This window comes from Terrapene carolina, unplaced genomic scaffold (assembly GCF_002925995.2).
Source record: "Terrapene carolina triunguis isolate 2854851 unplaced genomic scaffold, T_m_triunguis-2.0 Scaffold211, whole genome shotgun sequence".
Classification (NCBI taxonomy): Eukaryota; Metazoa; Chordata; order Testudines; family Emydidae; genus Terrapene; species Terrapene triunguis.
The window spans coordinates 23,379,897-23,399,207 of record NW_020664562.1 but is presented as its reverse complement, the minus strand read 5'-3'; the positions used below and the strand labels follow the sequence as shown (position 1 = coordinate 23,399,207).

At 40.3% G+C, this 19,311-nt stretch overlaps 1 protein-coding gene across 1 annotated transcript in view; it reads left to right on the top strand.

Moving 5' to 3' along the window:
• Positions 1–3,088: 3,088 nt before the first annotated feature.
• The window catches only part of LOC112109881 (bromodomain testis-specific protein), a 50,590-nt gene continuing 34,367 nt past the window's right edge, over positions 3,089–19,311 (top strand). Inside the window, exons 1-6 of the mRNA XM_026655771.1 lie at positions 3,089–3,280; positions 7,686–7,823; positions 8,670–8,799; positions 13,242–13,420; positions 14,647–15,006; positions 16,385–16,513. Coding sequence (XP_026511556.1) covers positions 3,089–3,280; positions 7,686–7,823; positions 8,670–8,799; positions 13,242–13,420; positions 14,647–15,006; positions 16,385–16,513 — 1,128 coding nt within the window. The remainder of the gene's footprint in view (positions 3,281–7,685; positions 7,824–8,669; positions 8,800–13,241; positions 13,421–14,646; positions 15,007–16,384; positions 16,514–19,311) is intronic.

Here is a 19,311-nt window from a genome sequence, read left to right as displayed (position 1 = left end):
TCTATTGCTACTCTTTTGGCTTCTGACTGAAGTGTGACAGAGCAGTCAGAATGAAAAGATTCCAAAGCAGGAGGCTGTTGGAGACCTGGATGGACAATGACTAAGACAGCTGCTCCTGGCAGCTGAGCTGGGGTTTCTGAAGTTCCCTGTGGACAGTTAGACCTAGCTTGGATTGAGAATAGTGTGGGTCATATACGTGGAGTAAAAAACAAACGAATTACACCAGGCCTGACTCATGACATGAATTCCTTTCCAATAAAACAGGTTTCAGAGTGGTAGCTGTGTTAGTCTGTATCAGCAAAAATGAGGAGTCCTTGTGGCACCTTAGAGACTAACAAATTTATCTTCATCAGATGAAGTGGGTTTTAGCCCATGAAAGCTTATGCCCAAATAAATGTTAGTCTCCAAGGTGCCACAAGGATTCCTCATTTTTTTTTTTTTTCCAATAAAAGATTCTGACCTGTTGCAAGGCCCTGATATCAACCACTCCTGGCTGAGGGACAACAATGTTAAACCCAATTTATTTTTACGCTGCCCCTTATTCTCTTTCGTGTGTAGAATGCAGCCTTAATGTCAAACACCAAGGTGTTGTAGAGGTCATAAGAACGGCCATACTGGGTCAGACCAAAGGTTCATCTAGCCCAGTATCCTGTCTTCCAACAGCGGCTAATGCCAGGTGCCTCAGAGGGAATGGACAGGTAATCATCAAGTGATCCATTCTCTGTCGCTCATTCCCACTTTAGTTTCGCTAGGAAACTTTGACAATGGAACATAATTATTCTACAATTTACAGGGAATTATGCAACTATTAAAATATCTGCATAATCCCATCCACAGGGTTTGTCTTAAACTAGGCATAAAATATAAATTTTCCCTTTTAAAATTGTACAGTATGGTAGGTCTGTCCTAAAGTTAGAGCATTGCTTAGAAAAATAAATACAACAAATATTTTTACATGCATCTTTCAATTATCATTATTGGATCTGTTTTTATAAACTCTACAGTTTAGCCTGTCTTTGCTTAATGACCAACATTAAAGATTTTTATCAGCTTATTTATTAAAATGCTTGACCAAAAAGTACCTTGAGATACAGTATAGTTTGACATTCCAGCTCCTTAAATGAACAAGCTTGAAAGTTAATAGCAAGCTTTGGCTAGTGATACAATCTCTGACTGGGTACAATTGGCTGATGTGAACACTGCTAGGCTAACTTATCGGTTGTAAGAAATTAAATTAGCTGAAGAAACTGTTTTACGTTAATGACAATATTATCCATTGGAAAATTCTATTTTCTGTAAGTAAACAGAGATGGGAGAGAAATCAGAACAGTTCTGTGTCTACAAGCACAGCTAGCGATAAGGCTTCTTTTTAAATGCAAAAATAAGAGAACAGATCAAAATGTCAGATGTAATATTTCATGTCTGACCAGATGCTCTCCTTTCCGTAAGAATGAGTTTAAGGTATTAGACTTATTTTAATCAACTCAAAGCTAACAATAGTTTCTGCTTGAAAATTTCACATCTCACTGTATATCTTGATCAAAGATGTGTGTGGTTTTTTATTTGTCTTTTGGTTTGCAAACAGAAATTGGATAGGATTATTTTTAACTGAATAATATTTGCTTTAGTAGGGTCAGCAGAAAATGACAGCCTATGGTTCTTGAATTTACTTGTATTGTAACTTAAAATTTAGCTTCCTCTTGGGTAAAATCAATAATAAAATTTATGCTCTGGTTTCATTTTCTAACAATTATCTGTAACATTCAGAAATAAACACCTTAAGTAGAAAAGGGTTTAAAATTCTTGTTTCAGGTATTCTCTCAGCTCTAAACTGTATGATTAGTCTTGTAGTAACTTATACTCCACAACACTATTTTTAAAGAACCTTTTATTCCTGCTCTTAAGTGAATACATATTTGCATTCTAACATGCTAAAGACTGATTAAGTTTAGCACAACAGCACTATCTACTGGCAAAAGTCAAATGATTGCAAGCAATGTCTAGTAATGTCCCCTTAACTGATTTCAAATGCATTAAGATGGTGTCAGGGTAGCATTCCATAAAGCTGTCGCGGTCTTGTTTGTACATAACAAGGATGGTATAAAGATACAAATGATATTCTTGTGCATATGGCCAAACTTGAAAAACAGGTAATCAAAGTCGAGTTTTATTCGAATATGCAAGTTTATATGGTGGTTGCATGTCATAACTGAAGTGGTTTGGCAGAGATGTGTGAGAAAGTTATTAGACCTATTCTTATATTCTAGGTCAGATCAACACATCTATAAAGCTGCACATTACTGTCCTGTAAGTGTAATTTGAAAAATCAAACAGATTTCATGAAAATCTTGACCTATCTACAGCAAAAATCTGTATTATACAACTGCTGAGATTTCTAACCTGAGCTTCAAATCTAGGAAAACTTCCCTGCAACTCTTTTTGAATGAGTGTGTGTAGTGTTGTAGCCATGTTGGTCCCAGGATATTAAAGACAAGGTGGGTAAGGTAATATATTTTATTGGCCCAACTTCTGTTGGTGAGAGAGACAAGCTTTTGAGCTTACAGAGAGCTCTTCTTCAGGTCTGTATAAACTCAAAAGCTTGTCTCCCTCACCAACAGAAGTTGGGCCTATGAATGAGTACAAGCAGAAAACTAACTAGATGTTTGAATTATCCAGACCTGTAATTCCAGGCTTTTCCAGTATCCTATCTGTTCATGGGTTTCTGATGGCTTTGTAAACACTCTTCAGGTATAACAGCACTTCTAAACTAAAAAAGTAAAACGTCAGTGGTTTCTAATGGTTTTCTATTTTGGACAGTAACATTATAAAATGTCATTTCTGTGATCTCAAGTATGCCTTATCACTGTTAGAGATGCATCCAATGAACTGTTTCATTAAAGGAACTAAAAACTAATGTGTTTAGTATTGCATGTAGCAGTCTTTCACCTTATGTACTGAAAGTTTATACTTTTCCTGACTTGGTTTGTCCCACAATATTTAAACTAATTTATATTAAAACTTATTTTTTTCTTCACAGATTGATGCTACAACAGACCTTGGAACATGTGGCTATAGAAACTCGCTAAAGATGTCTGTTCCAAATCAACAGTATCCAACTATTGTTAATCCTCCACCGCCAGAATATATCAATCCTAAAAAAACTGGCTGTTTAACAAATCAACTTCAGTATTTACAGAGGGTGGTCATGAAAGCTATGTGGAGACACAACTTTTCCTGGCCATTTCACCAGCCTGTAGATGCTGCAGCACTAAACCTTCCTGTAAGACTCCATTTGAGTATTGTATTAAGCCTTATATTTGAAGAATAAGCAAGTGAAATCTTAAAGGTGAACTGAAATGTTGGCTTTAAAAAACAAAGTCTGCTACTCTACAGAGATTCTGGGCAGTGCTGCAGTTTAGGCCCCCAGGACTGTCTACATTATGCCAGAAGTATTTCAGCCCCCAAAGCAGCCCAGGATGGGGAAATCTATATAGGGGTCTTAAACCACCCCACGCAGCTACCCCTGAGCTGCACTTCTTAGGGCTTGTCTACACTTACCGGAGGGTCCGGCGGCAGGCAATTGGTTTTCTGGGATCGACTTATCGCGTCTAGTGAAGACGCGATAAAATCGATCCCTGATCGCTCTGCCGTCGACTCCGGAAATCCACCACGGCAAGAGGCGGCAGCGGAGTCGACAGCAGCGCGGCAGCGGTCCACTTTCCCCCGTCCTCACAGCCAGGTAAGTCGACCTAAAATACGCAACTTCAGCTACGGTATTCACGTAGCTGAAGTTGCGTATCTTAGGTCGGACCCCCGCTGTAGTGTAGACCTAGCCTCAGAGGTGCAGCACAGACTCTTAGCCCAGGCCTTTACTCCTCCATCACTATATTATGATAGGAACTGTCAGGAAATTATACTTGCTTGTAAACATTATTATCTCCAATAAGTAGCTAGAAGGTCTGTCTGAGATCTTGCAGCTGCTTTCTCCGGAGTGGAGAAAATCCAAATAGTTTCTATCACTGAAAATCTGATGCAACTTGTCAAATTCCATCCTGATTTAATGTTATGTTTGTCTGTTCTAAGGCCTCATTTGAGTTTCTGGTGGAATGTTTAAAGATGTGTCAGGGACCTGATGTGCACAAGAGAAATATTAGAAAGAGAAACCCAGATGAATTTCCCACTAGAAAAAGCTTTCTCTTGGGGGGTGGGAGTGGGGTACCCTTCTAAAGACACCTGCTCTTAAAATAGTCAATAGTTTCCTGACATCTTTTAAACTGTTTATAGAGCATTGTGTCCATTCAAACTTTAGTTCAGGGTTCTGAGAATACTGTCAACACCTCTGACGCACCCCTAAGAGGTTGACACTTCTTAATGCTTCATAATCTGAAAATACGGCACCTTTGGAACAGTTTAATATGCTATATTTACTTTTATGCATGTAAGATTTATTAGAAAATATTGACTATTGAAGATGCATTATGTTTTAGAGAATGTTTGTTTGATTGACATTTGGTCTTGTTTGTGAAATGTCCAAGCAATTAACACTTTACACCAGGAAATTAATGGATTACTTTTTTTCAGTAATCATCCTGTCTCTCTGACTGGAAGGTGGTGAAACTGACCGATGATGCTCATAAGCTTCTTCCTCTGTTATGCTGACAGTGTATCACTTATTTTTTTTTCTACAGTGCAGAGAAGATGAATACAAATACTAAGGGTTTAAAAAAATAAACCTTGTGAGACTTCCTCAACACCATATGCCTGCTGTATGGCTTTCACTCACTCTTTTGGGGCCTTGATGTAGGGGCAACCTGAGACTTTAACTTGTTTGAGTGATGAAAGAATTAAGAATGTGCGGTCATTTTCTCGCTAGTTTCTCCCTATATCTGTCCTGTCAAAATCTCCATTTCAAATACAGAATTACACATCAGTTGACCAGCATAGCTCATTGTGGTAATCCAAAATTGTCTTGACTTTTAAGTGAAAGACCGAACTTCTGATTTTTAACTTTCATTTTCTATGTAGTGCAACACTTTAATAGCAGACCCCCTTAGATAACCTTCAAGAAACTTAAAAAGGCAATATTCCATTCTTAAAATCACCTACAAATGTATGCATACTTCCTAAAAGAAGGCTAGCCACATTTCTCAGTTTGGAAGTCCTTGAGATATGAGGGTTGTTTTCAATGGCTTGGTTCTTGCTTGTACTATAGACTTCCTCTCAAAAATGTGTATATCCAGTCACAGCCCAGGGGTTAGGCTGCTCACCTGGGATGTGGGAGACCCAGATTTGAATCCCCACTCTACTTGATTTAGAGCAGGGACTTGAACCCGAGTGTCCCACATCCTAGGTGAGTGCCCTAAATGCTGGATTATAGCATCAATCTCTGTCTGGACCAATGAATACTTTATTTTCTGAAATAGCACATTATAAAATTAAAAGAATGGAAATCAACTAGATGACCTAACATCTTTCTATTACCCTACCAAAGAAGGCTTAGAAACATAGCAAATGCCATACTGAATCAGACCAGTGGACCAGTAGTGTGTCACTAAGGATCTGTTTCTGAACAATGCCAAAGAAAGGTGTAACAAACCCCAACAAGTGATTATGGGATTACTTGTCCCCAAATAAAGCTTTCTCCTAACCCTGAATAGTTTTTGGCTTATGCACTGAAGTATGAGTGCTCTTATCCCTGCCCAAACCCTTGTTTGTTTGTTTTTTACAATTAACTCGGGATAGAATTGTCATCAAGAGCTTTACAAGGTCTTAATGAGATCCTGTGGCAATGAGTTCCACAAGCAAACTGTTTATTCGGTGGGGGAAAGTGCTTCCTTTTATCAGTTCTAAACTCTCTGCACAATTTGGGGTCACTGACTTTTCCTTCTTGTATTATGAGACAAATCAAACTTCTGTTCATTCTATTTTCTCAATAACATTCATTATATTGTATACTCTTATTTTTGCATTTGAGGTTATGCAATCCCAGTCTCCCTCAATATGAGGTTTTATGCCTTGAACCATTATTGTTACCCAACTCTGAACTCCTTCAGGATGCTGCTGTGTTCTTTCTGATTTTTTTGGGGGGGGTGAAGGGGTATATATTATTCTAGTCTTGTCAAGGAATGGGGCTTCCACCACAACTGCCCTTAGACTTTTAATATGCTGAAAGATCTTGCTCTTAGGTTTATAATTTCTCAACTCAGTCAAGTTTCTCCTGGTTATCCTCTTAGATTACCCTTAAACTTGCCTTTCATTAGTGCTCACACGTACCAGCCATTTATAAATTGTTTCCGTTACGTAGTTGTTACTTAACCAAGCTATGGTATAAATACTTAGTTCTTTTAACATTTTCTTATAAATCAGACCCTCCAGACAATTGGTGTTATTTGGAGCAGCAGACAAAACCCTTTATCCATAGCTGTTTCTCTTGACAAACTCATTTGGTCAGTTTGTCCAAAAGCACTGTCAAAGTGACTGTCGTCTGTATTTTGTTTTTGTTCTTAGGAGAAACTGTCACTTAAGGTTAATATTGTAGGTCATTCATTCAAAGTTGTGGCAACAATTGTAGTTAGCCTCAGGACAGTTCTGCCTCTTCAAATTTCTAAGGCAGCCACTTAGAATTTAACACATACTTTCGGAAATAGTGTAGCTTCAACTTTTGCATAATCTACAATAAATTCTGTCTGGCTTCATTACAAGGACAACGAATATCTAACTTTACTCTTCTGACACCGAAAGGGGACAGGAGGTGGCAGAAGAGATCAGTATTTTGACAATAGCTGTTTTTTAGCTGTGTAGTTTAAATGTTCTTCTCGTCATGTGGTTGAACAGACACTTAAACATTATTATGATGTATTTAGCCTTTTGTTCCAGTGGATAAATTGATCTTGTTAGAGGTGCTTCAGAGGTCGTTATTACTAACTTAATTATTTGAAGCATATGTAAACCAGTTAATGGGAGTGTAAAACTGTTGAATGTTTCTGATTTCTTCTAACCTAGAAATTAACAACTGTGTGCTAATTCCCAGAGGTGGAAGTGAGCAATTCTACTAGGACTCTATTTTTTTTAAAATTTTTATTTTAATTTAAGAGTCAGTCAGCTAGGACTTGAATTCACCTTTGTTTTTAGGGAAGCACCATGGCCCAATGGATAATGTACTGGGCAGACATCAAGAGACCTAGACTCTCTTCCCAGCTCTGCCTGCAATTTTGTGCAAGTCTCTTTGCCTGTCTTTGCTTCCATTTCTCCATCTGGGAAATGGGGATGCTTATTTTCACTTGTAAATTGCTTTGAGACCAACAGATGAAAAGTGCTATACAAGAGAACTATTTTTCCTAGCAGAAGTGCCATTTATCTACATCGTCCTAATACTATTGAAATGAACACTTTTAAAAAAAAAAATCTATCAGGCAATGGGAGGAGTACAAAGAAATTAAGTTCCATAATACCTCTGCTGTTGTGGCACTTACGATGCTTTTAATGGTAACTTTAAACCTGAAGGAAAGTTTTCTTTTAATGGAATGTTCCTATTCCAAATTCAGCAACATAGTAGTTTTATTCTCCTGTGAAAGTTAACAGGTTGTCCTCAAATGTACAAGAGCACTCATGTCCTAGTAACTCTTATTAATCTTTAATTAAATTCACAAATTGTATGGTTTTTAACCATCTTTTCAAAACTACAGGATTATTATAATATCATTAAGAAACCCATGGACTTGAGCACAATTAAAAAGCGTTTGGAACATAATTATTATACAAAAGCTACAGATTGCATTGAAGACTTTAAAACTATGTTCACGAACTGCTATGTGTATAACAAGGTATGTAAAATGCTAAAAAGAGGGGAATGTAGTAAATGTGTATAGTGTTCAGTAGGCCATATACCCAATTCTGAAAGTTCGCTATTGATGCATTTTGTTACTTGTAATGGCCAAGTAACTTAATGTGTCTCTGAATTTTAATGGGAAACATTTATTTAAATAGGCTGCTAATATTTATTCAAACTTACCAAAAGCACCTAGTCAACTTCTAGCCATCTGTACAATTTATCAAAAGGATAAATGTCCCCACACAAGGATACTACCAACAAACCCACTACAACACTACACAACATAGCCCATGTAATCGCACAACAAACATGTCTAACAATTAAAAAGCTTATCGGGAAGCTCGGTGAATAGATGAGCTTTGCAATGTATAATGACTGACAAAATAGTGTGTGACAGACCAACGGAAGAAGCAACTTTTAAAATGCTGCTTATGCGTGGCAAACGCAGGCAGTTTTGTTTTAATACTTGATTGCCGTATCCTCAGGATTTGAAGGATGCTCAAGTGAACAGCCTGAAACTTGTCTCAGTGTAGCAGTGGGATGGTTGGGGAAATATAGAAGGAAATAATAAAGGGGTGGAGGGGCATTTAGTCTTTCAATATGATCATAACTTGTGGAACTGGTGAGGTGGGTTATGTAACCCTTTTAAGGCTGTTCTGTAATCAGACTTTATTTAGAGACCCTATAGTCTGATTTCAGATTGACCGTAAACTTGTAATGTATGATGCTACAGAACATGGGTATATTATAATGCTACTGAATGTAATACTCTTGTATTATTAAAGCATATTGCCTATATTCTGTGATTTACAAACATAATTACCGGTATATCTTGCAGCCAGGCGATGACATTGTTTTTATGGCACAAGAGCTAGAAAAAGTATTTATGCAGAAAATGGCACAAATGCCTCCAGAAGAGAAAATAGTGATTGTCAACAAAGGGAAAAGAAAAGGAAAGAAACAAGAAGGTAAATACTAGACTACATACAGTGTTAATGTATTAACTTGCTAACAGTTCAAATTTTAATTACAACTTTTTTTGTAAACATCAAATTGTGGGAGAGCTATAGACTTGTCAAGAATATCAGAATGGTAAAATTTTATGGCGACTGTAAGCAATTTACTATTTGGACTAAAACCTAATGCTACTAAACTTTGCTGTGGAGCAGTTGGGGTCAGGACTCTGTATTTCACAAAATGACAACTGTCACTTGATTTTCCTGGAATTCAGTAGACAGGCAAAAAATTGCTTCAAGGTTTTAAGCAGGTTCAATATGCCAATAATAAATACCCTCTCCAGTTCTCGCTGAATAACTTAAAAAAAAAAATTCTACCTTTTGACATGAGTTTGAGGTTTAGCTCATTCTCTGAATTGACAATTAACAGGTACAGTAGTATAGTTATAGGAAAAATGGTTTATCCATCTGATGAAAGATGCTTCCTGAAAGGAGAAGTAGTGCAGTGCATATATTCCATAATTGACTTGCAATAAAAAAAACTAAGCTAGTTAATATTTTACTTTTAACTTCCTAACTTAAAAGTATACTAAGTATTTGAAGAGGGAAATGCAAATCTGTGTTAGCCTTCCTTCCAGGTGTGAGAGCAGAGGTGTGCAGGTCAAGAGCTATCCGGTTTTCTATTCTTATCTCTGTCACTAAATTACTGTTTGTCATTGATAAAATTGTTTAGTATTCTTCAGTGGTGAGCTGGACCCGGTTCGCATGAACCGGTTGTTAAAGGGGTGGACAAACTCCTGCCCGTGGGACCGTCCTGTCCGGCTCGCCTGAGCTCCCGGCTGGGGAGGCTCCCCTGACCCCTTCCCCACTCTGACAGAGCCCAGCGCCAACGCTCTGGACTGCTCCTGGGCAGCTCGGCAGCTCCTGACGCTTTGAGTGGCATGGTAGGGGGTGGGGCTGCGAGCTCCAGCAGGGCGCGCGGCATCCATACACGCTGCCCTGAGCAGCATGGTAAGGGGGCCGGGCTGGGGCTGGGAGGAGGGGTTGGGTAAGGGGCAGGGAGTGGTTGGAGGGGGCGGAGGTTCTGGGGGGGCGGTGAGGGGACAGGGAACGGGGGGTTGGGTAGGCGTGGGAGTTCCAGGGGTCTGTCAGGATGATGGTGGATGGGATCGGGACAGTCAGGGACCGGGAGCGGGGCGAGTTGGGTGGGGTCCTGGGGGGGCAGTTAGGGTCGGGGGTCTCGAGCTTGTACTCACCGGGAGGCACTTAATAACTGGTTCCCTACCGGGTTGTCGTCGGCACTTCGGCGGCGGGTCGTTCACTCACGCCGGGTCTTCGGCGGCACTCAAGGACCCGCCGCCGAAGTGCCACTGAAAACCCGGAGCAAATGAAGGACCTGCCGCCGAAGACCCAGTAGGGAACTGGTTATTAACATTCTGGCAGCTCGTCACTGGTATTCTTGTACCTCTGCTTCTCTTTCTGTAAAATTAAGATGCTTCTGAGCATTTCACAGACGTGTGATCTGCTGATTAAAGGTGCTGTATAAACAAATGTATTTATAATAGGGCTCTTGATTAATCGCAGTTAAATCATGTGACTAACTCAAATTAATCGCAATTAAAAAAATTAATCGAGATTAATCGCAGTTTTAATTGCACTGTTAAACAATAGAATACCAATTTAAATTTATTAAATATTTTGGATGTTTTCCTACATTTTCATATATATTTATTCCAATTACAACACAATACAAAGTGTATATTTTATTACAAATATTTTCATTGTAAAAATGATAAACAAAACATAGTATTTTATAGTTCACCTCATGAAAGTACTGTAGTGCAGTCTTTGTCATGAAAGTGCAACTTACAATGTAGAACTATGTACAAAAAAACTGCATTCAAAAATAAAACCATGTAAAATTTTAGAGCCTGCAAGTCCACTCAGTCCTACTTCTTGTTCAGCCAATCGCTAAGACAAATAAGGTTGTTTACATTTACAGGAGATAATGCTGCCCGCTTCTTGTTTACAATGCCACCAGAAAGTGAGAACAGGCATTTGCATGGCACTTTTGTAGCCGGCATTGCAAGGTATTTATGTGCCAGATATGCTAAACATTCATGTTTCAGCCATCATTCTAGAAGACATGCTTCCATGCTGATGATGTGTTAATTAAATTTGTGACTGAACTCCTTGTGGGAGAATTGTATGTCTCCTGCTCTGTTTTGCCCGCATTCTGCCATATATTATAGCAGTCTCGGATGATGACCCAGCACATGTTCTTCATTTTAAGAACACTTTCACTGCAGATTTGACAAAATGTAAAGAAGGTTCCAATATGAGATTTCTAAAGATAGCTACAGCACACGACCCAAGGTTTAAGTATCTGAAGTGCCTTCCAAAATCTGAGAGGGACGAGGCGTGGAGCATGCTTTCAGAAGTCTTAAAAGAGCAACACTCCGATGTGGAAACTACCAAAAAAGAAAATCAACCTTCTACTGGTGACATCTGACTCAGATGATGAAAATGAACCGTGCATCAGTCTGCACTGCTTTGGATTATTGAGCAGAACCCATCATCAGCATGGACGCATGTCCCCTGGAATGGTGGTTGAAGCATGAAGGAACATATGAATCTTTAGCCCATCTGGCACTAGGGTGGCCAGATGTCCCTATTTTATAGGGACAGTCCTGATATTTGGGGCATTTTCTTCTATAGGCTCCTATTACTCCTCACCCCCGTCCCGATTTTTCACACTTGCTGTCTGGTCACCCTACCTGGCACGTAAATATCTTGCAGCGCTGGCTACAACAGTGCCATGCAAATGCCTGTTCTCACTTTCAGGTGACATTGTAAACAGGAAGCAGGCAGCATTATCTCCTGCAAATGTAAACAAACTTGTTTGTTTGAGCGATTGGCTGGACTGAGTGAACTTGCAGGCTCAAAAATTTTACATGGTTTTATTTTTGAATGCAGGGGTTTTTTTTGTACATAAGTCTACATTTGTAAGTTCAACTTTCATGATCAAGAGATTGCACTACAGTACTTGTATTGGGTGAATTGAAAAATACTCTCTCTTTTAACAGTGCAAATACTTGTAATCAAAAGTAAATATAAAGTGAGCACTGTACACTTTGTATTCTGTGTTGTAATTGAAATCAATATATTTGAAAATGTAGAAAACATCCAAAAATATTTAAATAAATGGTATTCTATTTTTGGTGCCCCATTTTGGTGCCATTCCATCTTACATTAAATTCTTCATTAACGAGGTGATACTGTAAATGAATCTTACTACTTTCAGAGCTGGTATCAAGATTCAGTTTCAATAAGTCACCTATCAAGATTATTCTTACACCCATCACAGGGAGGTTCTCTTCCACAATCTGTTTCAAAGATCTTAAGGACTTCATGTGGAATAACTAATGTCCTGCGATAACCTACCCAACCTCTCTTGCTTATCACTACAACATGTTCCGCTCTCTGAGAACCACCTCTTATTGTTTGGCCAAGCTAATATTTTATTGTTACACGTTTGGCAGGCCTTTGATTTTTAGGGTCACGTTAAAGGAGCGTCTGCCTCTACACTGAACCTTCAATCAGACTTCACATGGGAGATTTATGAGGGCAGCCACTTGGAGTACACAACTATAAATTATTAACTTGAGGAATTCAAGCAACAGTGATTAGCTTGCTTAAGCGGTCTTACAGAATTCCTTTTCCAAGCTGACTACCTAAGTGCTTCTCCAAATTAGTAAACTTACTTTTGGAATATTGGGCTCTTAGTAGAACTTAAATTATAGAGAGGATTTCTGTCATCACTGTTTATCTGGTATCTGTTTCTAGTTCCAGTACTACTTCTATTCTATTCCACTTTTTTTTTTTTTTAATCCAAATGAGACCTCAATGGAGAAATTCAATTTCCAAGAACAGAGACCTAAAAAAGCCTCTCTCTCTCTCTCTCTGAAAAAAAGATGATTTAACGAACTATTGCTTTCACAGATAAATAGTTTTAGTTCAGTTTTTTTCAAGGGCATTAACTCAGTTGAAGACTCTTGGGGGCACTATGGCTCCGTTGCTGAACTAGCACTTCAGATCTGAACCAGGAGAGTCCCCACCTGGTCTTGCATTAGGAGCATGGATGCAAGAGTGGTAATTGTTGCGCTTATGTATAGCTTCAGAGAGCACCAATTGCAGGTAAGTATTTGGTCAATTGAAAATAAGACCATGTAGCCTTTGGGCCTACCAACAGGAGCTTTGTGAAAGGAAATGTTATGACTGGAATGTAAAGATGGGGGGTTTGATACGTTCATCAATGGGATTATGACTAAGTTGCCTGCAATGACAGGAGACTGGACTTGATGACCTAGAAGATCTCTTCTATAAGAACATAGGACTGGAATTGTTGGGACACCAAAGTACACATCTCAGTGTAAATTGGTTTGATTTATTAGGACCTCAGCTGCCTGATTCAGGAGTTTGTACCACTGAGCAAAATCAACTGCAGAAGCAACTGGAAAGCATTGTTAAGCAGCCTCACGTGATGACTCCAGTACCACAGCAGCTTGTGTTAGCCCCTCTGTCAATGGCTCAATCGACTACCTTAATGTCAGCCACGCTACCTATAACAAAAGTAAGTTACATTTTGTATACTGGCTTCTAATGAAAGTAGATTGATACTGTCTGGGGCAGTAGTTGGCACATCCATGTATAGTGTGGATCACAATGCACAAAACTAATGGAACACCATTTAACATAGTGCACTGTGAATAAGCACAACCTATTTATCTTGCATCTTACAAAATGTAGATTTTTTTTTTTTAATACACCATTTCTGATCTCTCGAATAAGTGGGGCAGCACTAATTACAGTATATAGGGCAGAGGTTGAGTCAAAAAGTATGGTTACTGCATATTTAAATCTTGGTGTTTTGCTTTTCTTTGTGCTCAGATGAGTTAATGAATGTTTGTTTGTTAGAAAGATGGTTTGAGAGACTGGTAGCTTTGCTTTATGTTGAGTTAAAGGTGGTTTCCCACTATGGGGACAGATCTCTGCTTAACTTCAAAATTAAATATTCAAAAGGAACTGACCTAGTTTTAATGTAAACTAAGTCCATGATATGATTGGAAATGCTCAATTTTCAAAATAACCATACTACCTGTTAACTATTCTATTGTAGATTTATCTTAAACAACTCTTTTGTATGAGCTACCAAAAACAATAGCTGCTATCTGGACCTGTGTGTGAAAACACGCCATTTTGGTTAGATCAAACCATCTCATATCAACTAGTGTTGTTTCAACTATTCCAGCTGGAAACATGCATGCTCTCTCCCAGACCTTTTTCAGAAAAGTAAAAATATGTATTTGAGTATTTAGTGAGTTAGTGGCAAAGTGCATATATTGTATCTCTTCCAAACCAGAGGCAGCACAATGTTAGACCAAACCTAAGAGCTAAAAGCTTGTACTCATGGCCTCTAATTAGGCCTCAAATACTGGAGTGCAGGAATATTTGTATTTGCTGGTGGCTGTTCTTATGTCAACTTCATAATCCAGTAACTTTTTTGAGATTTCACCCTACTTAAATGACCGCAAAATAAATAAAACTGTAGTACACTTTTCTTCCAACTCTAAAGAAGAAAGCCTTACACCTGATGCTAGATTGTAACACTTTGCTGAAAATGTAGGTCTTGAACTTGTTTCTACAATTTTATATTTAACAGTTGTGGAGAAAAAATACAGAAGCTTTTGTCTAAAAAAAAAAAAAAACTAAACAAAAAAAGTTTCTCTTTTGCTATTTATCGTGGAATTGTGCCATTCTAGTTACTTGAAATATTCTATGTAAACTTTTGTTTTCTAGGTTAAAAAGGGTGTGAAAAGAAAGGCTGATACTACTACAATATCCACAGCAAGCTGTGAATCTTCTCCAGCACTTAATGAACCAAAAATTGCTAAAATATGTAGAGGAGAAAGTGAATGTAGTGTACCAGACAGTTATCTAAAGAAAGACTTGCCAGATTCTCAACAGCCACTTGAAGTTGTCAAAAATGTTCAATTATCAGAACAACTAAAGCATTGTAGTGAGATCCTTAAAGAAATGTTTGCAAAGAAACATGCATCATATGCTTGGCCTTTCTATAAACCTGTAGACATTACAGCTTTGGGGCTCAATGACCACCATGATACCATGAAATGCCCTATAGACCTTGGAACTATTAAGGTAAGGGGTTTTGGCTAGATTCACAACTCTGGTTTATTCTCGTGTGTAGGGGATTTATGGTCCTAAATTAAATATACCTTTTAAATTGAATCTGAAAATGTCATGAAGACTTGGTTCTTTAAGGAAAGTAAACTGAGGCACAAAGACTACATAACTTGCTGTACATAGTGTCTTATGCTTATTTATTTCATGTTGTTGATTAACTGGTAAAGTAATTAGTTTGCTTACTTGTAGGGTGAACTGAGCTTAAAAATTAGTAAAAGGGCTTAAATTACAGTTAAGACTTTTCACTCAAGCAAACGTCTGGTGGTGGTGCAAGCTTTCCAAGTCTCTAGCCTATCTGTATAAACCCATCAGGGCACATGTCAAAGTACCTTTTGGGTCACTTTATAAATGACTACTGTCAGCATATATAAAAACAGGCGATAGTCTCTATCGCTTTCCCAGTACTTAAGCATCACTCTAGCCCTTCAAGGCTCACTCTCATGATGCAATCTGAAACCTCAGACACCCAGATGTCTCAACTGTGTAAGCTCCCTGTTTTGTCTTAAACTTAACTGCTCCCCCATCTTAAGTGGTAGGGAGATAATTCAAACTTTGTCATGTTTGTCCCCATTTATAAGAAACAAAATAAGTCCTTTAGACAGTGTAGTCAATGACTGAAAAAATGGATACCTATTTTTATAAAATGTTGATTTCTAAAGTTGGGTTCCCAGACCCTAATTTAGCTACCTAAATAAGTGGCCTAAGTTTCAGAAGAGTTGAGAACTTAATGGCTCCCACTGACTTCAATGGAGTGGTCAGGTACTCAGTTCTTCTGAAAATTAGGCCACTTATTTAGGTAGCTAAATTAGGGTCTGGGAACCCAACTCTAAGTGCCCATATTTATTTTTATTTATTGAAAAACCTTGGCCTGGATTTATTTACAGAGTATTTCAGTCATCTACGTGACTTACAATACAAATTAAAGACAGGACACATGCAGAATAAATGCGGATTCCTTATAATCTATAACTGAACATTAGCTAAAGATTTTTGGTACTATAGCAGAAAGTTTAGTTATTCAAAACTTGTTAGTATCATAGCTTTAATTCAATAAAGTTATATTGCTGACAGTTAATATTTGCAACAGAATATTCTAAGTCAGAAGAGGCTAGGTGGTGTATGAGGTTGTGTGGTGGCTGCGATTTATTTATTTATTTTAAATGGTGGTTTTGGAGCTTCTGCAGTATGGTAACCCTACTGCACCAGATTTATTCTGATGCTGGAAGTATCAATCTTCCTTGACTTTTACATTTGGCGTTAAGTCCCAGATACATAGTCTGTATCTTAAACTTTAGATCGTCTAAAATGCAACTTCATTATTGTTTCCTCATAGAAGAAAATGGATAACTATGAATATAAAGATACACAAGAGTTTGCTGCAGATATTCGATTAATGTTTATGAATTGCTACAAATACAACTCTCCAGACCATGAAGTGGTTGCTATGGCAAGAAAACTGCAGGTGGGTTATCACTTAATAAATGAAACTGTGAGGAGTCCTTGTGGCACCTTAGGCCTGGTCTACACTAGGCTTTTATGTCGACTTTAGCGCCGTTATATCGAATTAACCCTGCACCCGTCCACACCAGGAAGCCATTTAGTTCGACATAAAGCTCTCTTTAAATCGATTTCTGTAATCCTCCCCAACGAGAGGAGTAGCGCTAAATTCGACATGGCCATATCGAATTAGGCTAGGTGTGGATGGAAATCGACGGTAATAGCTCCGGGAGCTATCCCACAGTGCACCACTCTGTTGACGCTCTGGACAGCAGTCCGAGCTCGGATGCTCTGACCAGCCACACCCCCGGGAAAATTTGAATTCATTTTCATTTTCCTGTCTGGGCAGTTTGAATCTCAGTTCCTCTTTGGACATCGAGGGGAGCTCAGCAGCAGTGGCAACTATGCAGAGCTCTCCAGCAGAGATGGCCGTGCAATCCAATAGAAAGAGGGCCCCAGCATGGACTGATCGGGAAGTCTTGGATCTCATCGCAGTGTGGGGCGATGAGTCCGTGCTTTCAGAGCTGCGCTCCAAAAGAAGGAATGCTAAGATCTACGAGAAGATCTCCAAAGCCATGGCAGAGAGAGGCTACAGCCGGGATGCAACGCAGTGCCGCGTGAAAATCAAGGAGCTGAGACAAGGCTACCAAAAAACCAAAGAGGCTAACGGACGCTCCGGATCCCAGCCCCACACATCCCGTTTCTACGAGGCACTGCATTCCATCCTGGGAGCGGCCGCCACCACTACCCCACCCCTGACCGTGGACTCCGAGGATGGGATCATGTCGGACATGACAGCGGACGGGGAAGAGGAGGAAGGAGATGAGGAGGACGAGGCAGTCGACAGCGCTGGCACCGCTGATTTCCCCGACAGCCAGGAGCTCTTCATCACCCTTACCGAGATCCCGTACCAACCGTCCCCATCCCTTACCCCGGACACAGAATCAGGGGACGGATCAAGCAGTAAGTGCTGTAAACATGTAAACATTTATTTAAAACAGAACGGTAATATTTATACTATTAACAATGTATATTTATAAAAGTGCTGTAAACTAGTAAAAAAATAATCAGGTACAAAACAGGAATATTTACAAAGGTAACAAATGGGTTTTGCATGATTTCTCTGTCTTAGGCTCTTCTCAATTTAGTCCCAAGTATTTTAAAAAAATTTCACAATGTCCGTTACTACATGATTCCCAGGCCCAAGACGCTCCACTCCAAAGTCCCAGTGCACCTACGCGAAAATCCGGTCAATGTGGCCGGGGATCGACGAGAAATCCTCGTAGGAGAACTCCTCGTAGGTCTCGTGGAGGTAGAGCTCAAGCCTGTTGATCAGGTTCCGGGGTAGGGCGATCTTAGTGGGCCCTCCGTGGTAGCAGACATGTCCCCTCCATGCCACAATCAGGTACTCGGGGATCATGGCCCGACATAGCATGGCGGCATACGGCCCCGGTTTCTGCATGCTTTCCCGCAGCATGCGTTCTCTCTGGGTGTCCGGGATCCTCAGGAGGGTGATGTCGCTCATGACGCCCTGCTTTGAATTAGGGAGGGGACTGTTAGTATTGGGACTGCTTTACAGCCACGCGGTGGAGGGAGAGGGGCAGCATACAGGGATCTTTCCCTGGGACAGCCGCGAGGGGGTGGGACAGGGGCAGAGTTGATGCTGTCCTGATTGCTGGCAGCAGAGACTGGCATTGCTTTCAATGTGAAAGGAGGCCAGTGCTACAGCTGGAGTTTTAAGCAGCCACAAGTCTGCGGCTTACCATTATTGCCCGCTCCAGAAGTTCAGGTCTCCAGCCACAGTTCTCTGAACACTCCAAGACCTCCGCAAGTCCACAGGCACTGAAGGCGACGGCCGAAAATTCGACCTTGTCCTGAGTGCGCATGTGAGAGGTTCAGTGCATGGTCTTGTTCACAGAGAAAGACTAGGTTCTTTGTATACAATTTCATTTATCTGTCTCAGGAATTCACTCCCTTTTTAAAATTCACACAGACACATCTGCGACTGTCTCCCAACCCAGCCTGTCAGCACACTCCCAGAGGCTAGCGCAGATTAGGCGGAGGAAGAAGAAGACGCGTGAAGACATGTTCACAGAACTAATGGGCTGCTCCCGAGCCCAGGCAGCCCAGCAGACACAGTGGAGGGAGAACTTGTCACAAATGCACCGAGCAGTCATGGAACGGGAGGAGAGGTGGCGTCAGGAGGACCAACAGGCTACTGAAAAGCTGCTTGGACTAATGAGGGAGCAAACGGACACGCTCCGGCGCCTTGTGGATGTTCTGCAAGACCGGAGGCAGGAGGACAGAGCCCCGCTGCAGTCTATCTGTAACCGCCCTCACCCGCCACCAAGTCCCACACCACCCTCACCCAAAGTCCAAAGAAGGAGGGGCGGCAAGGGCCGTTAAAACTTTCAATCAACCCCTGCAGACTGCTCTAGCAGTAGAAGGCTGACATTCCCCAAAATTTCATAAGTCCTTTCCTACCCACCTCACACAAGCCCCCGTCCAAGTTTCACCCCCCACGTTTCATGTCTGGTTCGCAATAAAATGTTTGTTTCTGTTCATTACTGTTTCGGTCAGGTTCTTTTGAGGGAGAGTCTGTCTGGAGGGGGGGAAGGGGCTTGGTAATTGGACAGGACAGTCACCTTTAGCAGGCTACAGAGGCGGGGTCAGGTCCAGCATCAGGACACATACACAGTGCAGTCACTGGTTACCCTGGTCAGTCTGGGAGGTGCTTTTCATGTTTTGGGGGGGGGGGGGGGG